General features: G+C 43.2%; 1 protein-coding gene across 1 annotated transcript in view; it reads left to right on the top strand.

Annotated features, from left to right (window-relative positions):
• The first annotated feature begins 364 nt into the window (after positions 1-364).
• NEK3 (NIMA related kinase 3) overlaps positions 365-6,544 on the top strand; it is a 27,919-nt gene continuing 21,739 nt past the window's right edge. The window contains exons 1-5 of the mRNA XM_006107361.3: positions 365-419; positions 2,071-2,245; positions 3,624-3,717; positions 3,806-3,903; positions 5,283-5,366. Of these exons, the coding sequence (XP_006107423.1) occupies positions 2,099-2,245; positions 3,624-3,717; positions 3,806-3,903; positions 5,283-5,366 (423 nt within the window). The 5' untranslated portion in view covers positions 365-419; positions 2,071-2,098. The remainder of the gene's footprint in view (positions 420-2,070; positions 2,246-3,623; positions 3,718-3,805; positions 3,904-5,282; positions 5,367-6,544) is intronic.

Here is a 6,544-nt window from a genome sequence, read left to right as displayed (position 1 = left end):
ACCCAAAAATAATCTCCACATTTTAAAGTTAGCTGGTCGGCAATTTTAATTCTATCTGCAGGTTTAATTCCCCTTTGCCATGTAACTTAACACATGCACAGATTCCAAGGAGTGGGATGTGGGCATCTCTGAGGGGCACTGTTCAGCCGGAGGTCACAGCCCTGGAGCTGAGTGCTGTGCCCCTGCAATTTATCTACATGGGCTGTTCCCTTAAACTGGAGACAAACTGAAGTTACTGGGGAACAGTTTTCCTGTTCTAGAGCCACATGAAACCAGTGTCCAAACGCGCCTTTCCTGGCCCCGCCTTCTCCGAGACCAGCGCCTCCCGCCAGACCCGGGAAGCTCCCTGGCCGGCAACGGGCGCCGCCCCGGAAGCGCCGGTCGCGGGGGCGGAGGAGCCGAGGTGGTCGGAGGAGCGGGTGAGCGGTCGGTCCTGCTGGCCGCCTCTGGGGCGAGGGCCGGGCGGGTGGTCCCCGCGTGGGGTTCGGGGCGCGGGCGGCGCCCACACGAGGTGGAGGCGAGCGGGGGTCGCGCTCCAGACGCTGGACGCCTCCGGGCAGGCCGCCGGCCGCAGCTCCCCAACCCCGGGGGCGCGGTGGGGGCCGCCCCCGAGCGTGGTGCCCGGGAGCGTGGTGCCCGGGAGACCGGATTGGGTCGCGGGTGAACTGAATGCCTGGTCTCCATGGTGCGGTCACCCCGCGCGCACCAGATTCTCAACTCACCTGTGTCTCCCCGGTGATCCCGCTTCTGGCATTTCCACATCACTGTTAGTTTTTGCTTAGTGATTTTTGCTTTACCTGCCTTGCCCTCTGTGCCTCATAATTCCTTGTGGTGTGATTTAAAAATAAATAAACCACTACAAATAAGCTTTCTGAAAAGTAAGTAAACTCATCCAGTGTTTTTTCTGTAATAAAAAAAAAAGGATCACCTTTCTAAGGTTTCAATGATGATAATAATAGCGGCCCTTTATTTGGGGCCTCCTTTTGTACCAAAGTATTAGGAATTTTTTATTTATTCTCTCTTACATCTTAAGCAATACAACTTAGCTGCTTTATCTTGGAAGTACAGAAGGGGGGACTGAGTTCAAAGACTGTTTAATATCTCTTGTTAGTGCCAGGCACCTCCAAATCAACATGCCTTTCCACATCCCTGTCACATTCCCTCGGCCAGAAAAATCAAACAAAAGCCATGCACACAACCATTCTGACTTTCCTCTTTTTCGGGGAATGATACCATCATTTATTCAGTTTACACCAGGAAACTGGGAGTCTACCTTGTCCCCTTCTCCCTGCTTGTCCATAAATCTGTCACCAGAAATCTTGTCAATTCTTTCTACACATTTCCTTCCTATTTTCTTTATATCCGTTGCCACCATCCTATTCCATTCCATCATCATTTCCCTACCTTTTCTATTGGAGTCTCCACTCTGGCCCTCTGGCCCTCCTGCCCCTCCCCTGTGTAGTCTATTCTCTCTGCAGCCAGAGCGAGTGATTGTATTAATATGCAGATATGATCATATTGCTGTCTTGGTTAAAACCCTTCGGAGACAACCTATTAATTACCCCAAGGATGAAATCCAGCAACCTGAGCTTGGCTTACAATGGCCTTCAGACAGGCCCTATCTGCTTTACCAGCCTGTTACAGTCCTCTTTCAATTCTTTGAACTGAACACAATCTCTTGCTCCTAAATATGTGATTCCCTCCATCACTCTTTCCCCCCTCTTTGCCTAGCCAGCTTACATTCATCCTTCAGGCTTCAGCTTAAATATCATTTTTCTAACTTTTCACCTGGATATTTCTGCTGGATGCCAGAGTAGCTCTATCTGTAAGACTCACTACCCTACATTTGTTGAGATCTGTGGTCCCATCTGCATTGGGTGTCTGTGAGGGCAGGAATGACGAGAGATTTGCACAGGATTATAAAAGCTGGAGCAGGTGCTCGGTATCAAACTGTTGAAAGAATAAAGGAATAAGTTGCTATTGTCCTGTCATGTGATTAGAGCTACTTTGAATTAATTCTGCCTTTTGATAATAAATGTAATTCTCAACTGTTTCTGTTTTTTAATATAGTTTGGGAGAACCTGTGGAGACTGCGAGAATGGAGCCGGGCTGCGTAGGGGTGCCCAGCGTGGATGGCTACACAGTCCTGAGAGTGATCGGGGAGGGCTCCTTCGGCAGAGCCCTTTTGGTTCAGCAGGAAAGCAGTAATCGGATGTTTGCCATGAAGGAAATAAGGCTTCCCAAGGTCACTGCTAAAAAAATTAGCTCATGTTGAAAGTGTACAAGTAATTTGTATTAGAGAACAAGTTCTGGAGAGTTAACATGGAGTTGCTGCTCAGTGCATCAGATGTTATGGGTTTCTTTACTCACTAGCTTTACAAGGTCTTGATATACTTTATGTGGTTCTTAGGATATTGTAATTAACAAAAGGGAGAAAAATAGTCAAAAGTGACAATTGCTGTTTATCTCAATGAGAATAATTTGTAATAATTTCTAATTTTGTATACCTAAGGGTGTAGGGAGTCTTTGTCAGAAACTACCCAGGTGCAATATTGATGAAAAAGGAACATAAAAATACAATGACAAGCAAAGACCTAGAATGCTAACCTTTGGTAACAGGGAACCTGTTCAGTTGATAGGTTTTATTTCCCTGTATGATGATGAATGTGATATCTACTGGTATCACTATTTATCACTATGCATCATAGTTGCACATGAAAGAATCCATGCCATGAAGCCTGCTTAATACTGTTTTGATCAATTTTTGAAAAAGAATTTTTTTTTTTAATAAAATCCCAAAGTGCTATTGCCTCCTCACTGCATTCTTGACCTTGTTTCGTGATTCTCAAACTTGAATAGGCATCAGAATCACCCGGAGGTTTGTTAAAACATCAATTGCTGGGCTTCACCCTCCTCCCCGTCCCCCTAGTTTCTGCTTGAGGAGGTCTGGGTTGGGTCTGTGAATTTTCATTTTTAACAAATTACCAGTTGGTGCCAATGTTGCCGGTGTGAGGATCCTTGTTTCTTAATTGTAAGGTAAGTCATCCTCATAGAGTAAGTCAGGGGATAAACAGTCTTGGAAACTTTCTTTGCATGTGGTCTTTGTCCATCTGTGCTGTAGTAATACACCAGAGTATTCTTTTTTATCTGGGCCAGTGGACAAAGTAATGCAGACTATTAAGACACAAAATCTCTGATTTTGCTTTAAGGATATACTATTATTGTTGATGGCACTGGCTCTCAAAATCAGGTTATACTTAGGCTGATGTTAAAGCTAGTTTACATTCCATACTTGTAAGGATATATCAGCTTAAGCATGCAAAATATAGCCATAGTTGAAAAATCATGTTGACTCTTAGAGTTTTATAAACTTCACGTGGGTGAAAGTACAGTCCTGTAAAACTGTGTTTGGCATTGAAATGTCAGGGCACTGTCTCTCCATCCAAGAGCAGTGTCCCACCTAGCCCCAGCTTTATCCTCTTGTCTGTCTTCTTTAATCCTTCACTGCCCCCCACACCCAACCCCAAGGGGGGAAAAAATGTCATATGAACTCTGTATTATTGTGAAGCTGTCTACTGTCAAATGAAGTATTACATTTATACTTATTTAAAATATTCTTCTAGTCTTTCTCTGATACACAGAATTCTAGGAAGGAGGCTGTTCTGTTAGCCAAAATGAAACACCCCAATATTGTTGCCTTTAAAGAGTCATTTGAAGGTAAATATGAATTCCCCCCAGATATGTGCATGTCTGAATTTGATTTATGGCTACCACACTTTCATAAAGAGTCTTATATTTGCTTTAGCTGAAGGACATCTCTATATTGTGATGGAATATTGCGATGAAGGGGACCTAATGCAAAAGATTAAACATCAAAAAGGAAAGTTGTTTCCTGAAGATATGGTAAGAGACTGACTTACATAGTTTGCCTCAAGATTTAGAAGCAACTTTTCTCATAAAATCTGTGTGAGTTAAAATGAAAGCATTGGTATCTGTGATTATTTGACACACTAGTTAGAAAGGCTTCATTTCTGTATCTGTGCTTACTGTTGTCAGGATGTGGCTGCCTGAGATGCTTTTAGGAAGTAAAATAGATAAAAGCTTATAAAATATCAAGGAATAAAACTTCCATGTTTAGAACATTTTCAAAATTGTATTACTTGTCATATTTTGTAGATATTTAAATTTTTGATTTTTGTTGTATTTAAATTTTAAAGGTGGATGGATTTATTTTGTATTTCTAGGTCATGAAAAAAGTGAAGTCCACATTTCTGTTTCTTGGGAGTACCTATTCTCAGTCTTTTTCCTTCCAAAGTTTAGCATATTTCCTTAAGTCTAGTACTACTGTCTTTTTAATGGAAAATTGCATATTAATATTATTTGAATGAATTGACTAAGGAAACAAAATAAACAGCTTTAGTGGGATTTAATTTGTTTAAGGGTATAACATGTTATAAAACTGTTGGTAAAAGTATTTTTATTTAGAAGTTGTTTTGTTAAAAATAATGGTTCGATAAAAGGAAGTCAACCTTGGCTTCAAATGGATGAATCTCCATAGCAAAAAGAAAAAAAAAATTAGTTTGACATTTAATTGTAGGCACCTGGAAATTCTGGCTGCTATTGACTGGGGGTTTATAAGCAGAATACTGACCTCAAAGGATTGTTGATAATATAATTAAATTCTTTAATATTAATATAAACATTCTGAAAAAGGAATGAAAATCTGATGTAATGATTACACTATAAAATTGTACCATATTCATTTATAAGTGGTGTATGTGTATTTAAGAAATACTTTTAGCCTGGCCGACATGGCTCAGTGGTTGAACCAGGAGAACATGGTTTGATTCCCAGTCAGGGCATATACCCGGGTTGCTGGCTCAATCCCCTGTGTAGGGTGTGCAGGAGGCAGCCAATCAATGATTCTCTCTCATCATTGATGTTTCTATTTCTTTCTCCCTCTCCCTCTTTCTTCCTCTCTGAAATCAATAAAAAATATATTTAAAAAAATACTTTTATTTGGTTGTAATACCAGAAAAATACAGTGGGAGTTTTATTAAAATAAATTGCTATTTGTATAACACATAAAATGATGAAACATGGACTCACAGCTTTTCTGACTTTCTGCAGAAAAACACTGAATTTTAGTCAAACTATGTGATTTTTAGGAGTTCTATGTTTACATTATGCAAAACTAAGGCCTAGAGACCATTCTTTGGAATTTTGGGTTAACATGAACCAGTTTTTGCATTCTTGCAGATTTGTGTGCTTTTGTCTTACAGATACTTAATTGGTTTACACAAATGTGCCTTGGAGTAAATCACATTCACAAGAAACATGTGTTACATAGAGATATCAAATCCAAGGTAAGTGGAATACATTTTTGAGACAAACAAAACAAAACAAAACCCAAAAATATTTCATTTAATCTTTTTTCTGTGTTATTCTATTTCCTTTTGGGACATTTTTATTTAGTTTAGAAATCTTTGTCAACCTAGTATTCATACTAGCCAAATAAGGTACTACCTGAGAAAAAGTTACTAAATCTCTTTAGTAGTATCCTATCTAATAAAAGAGTAATATGCAAATTGACCATCACTCCAACACACAAGATGGCCACCACAAGATGACCAACAGGGGAGGGCAGTTGGGGGGAACCAGGCCTGCAGGTGAGGGCAGTTGGGGGCAATTGGGCCGGCAGGGGAGGGCAGTTAGGGGTGACCAGGCCGGCAGGGGAGGGCAGTTAGGGGTGACCAGGCCGGCAGGGGAGTAGTTAGGGGCAATCGGGCCAGCAGGGTAGCAGTTAGGCATCGATCAGGCTGATATGGGAGTGGTTAGGGGGTGATCAGGCTGGCAGGCAGAAGCAGTTAGGGGCAATCAGGCAGGAAGGCAGGCTAGTGGTTGGGAACCAGCAGTCCTGGATTGTGAGAGGGATCCCAGATTGGAGAGGGTGCAGGCTGGGCTGAGGGACACACACAACCCCTCCCCCCCATGCACAAATTTTGTGCACCAGGCCTCTAGTCTATCCTATCTAATAAAAGACAAAAAGGGTAATTGACTGTACCTTCACTACGCTTCCCATGGGCTAATCAGGGCGATATGCAAATTAACTGCCAACAAAGATGGCGGTTAATTTGCATACGTAGGCGCCAAGTGACGGAGCGAAGCTGGCTGGCCCCGGGCAGGAGCAGCGAGCAAAGGCCGGCGAGGCGAGCGAAGAGCAAAGAGGGAAGCCCGCCACGCTGGCCTCCGCCACACCCCCGGGGCCTGCGTGCGGCAAGTGAATCTGGGTGAGAAATTAATTCTGTGGTTTGGTGTCCTGGCTCTCCTGGTGCCAGGGGTGGGCAAAACAGGAATCCCTGCTCTGAGAGTTCAGGGTCATGGGGAGCACACTGCCCCCTGGTGGAGCACACGAGTGGTGCTGGTGGCAGGGACCCTCTCAGACCAAATGCTGGTCAGAGACCAGGGTGGCTGGTGGGGTTGGAGAGCCCCCCTGATGCGGACACTCCGCCACCGCCTGGGGCCCACGTGTGGCGAGCGAGGA

The sequence above is a fragment of the Myotis lucifugus genome, unplaced genomic scaffold (assembly GCF_000147115.1).
Source record: "Myotis lucifugus unplaced genomic scaffold, Myoluc2.0 scaffold_1132, whole genome shotgun sequence".
NCBI lineage: Eukaryota > Metazoa > Chordata > Mammalia > Chiroptera > Vespertilionidae > Myotis > Myotis lucifugus.
Note: the sequence above shows the minus strand (reverse complement) of the source record. Positions and strands in the feature narration are given on the sequence as shown.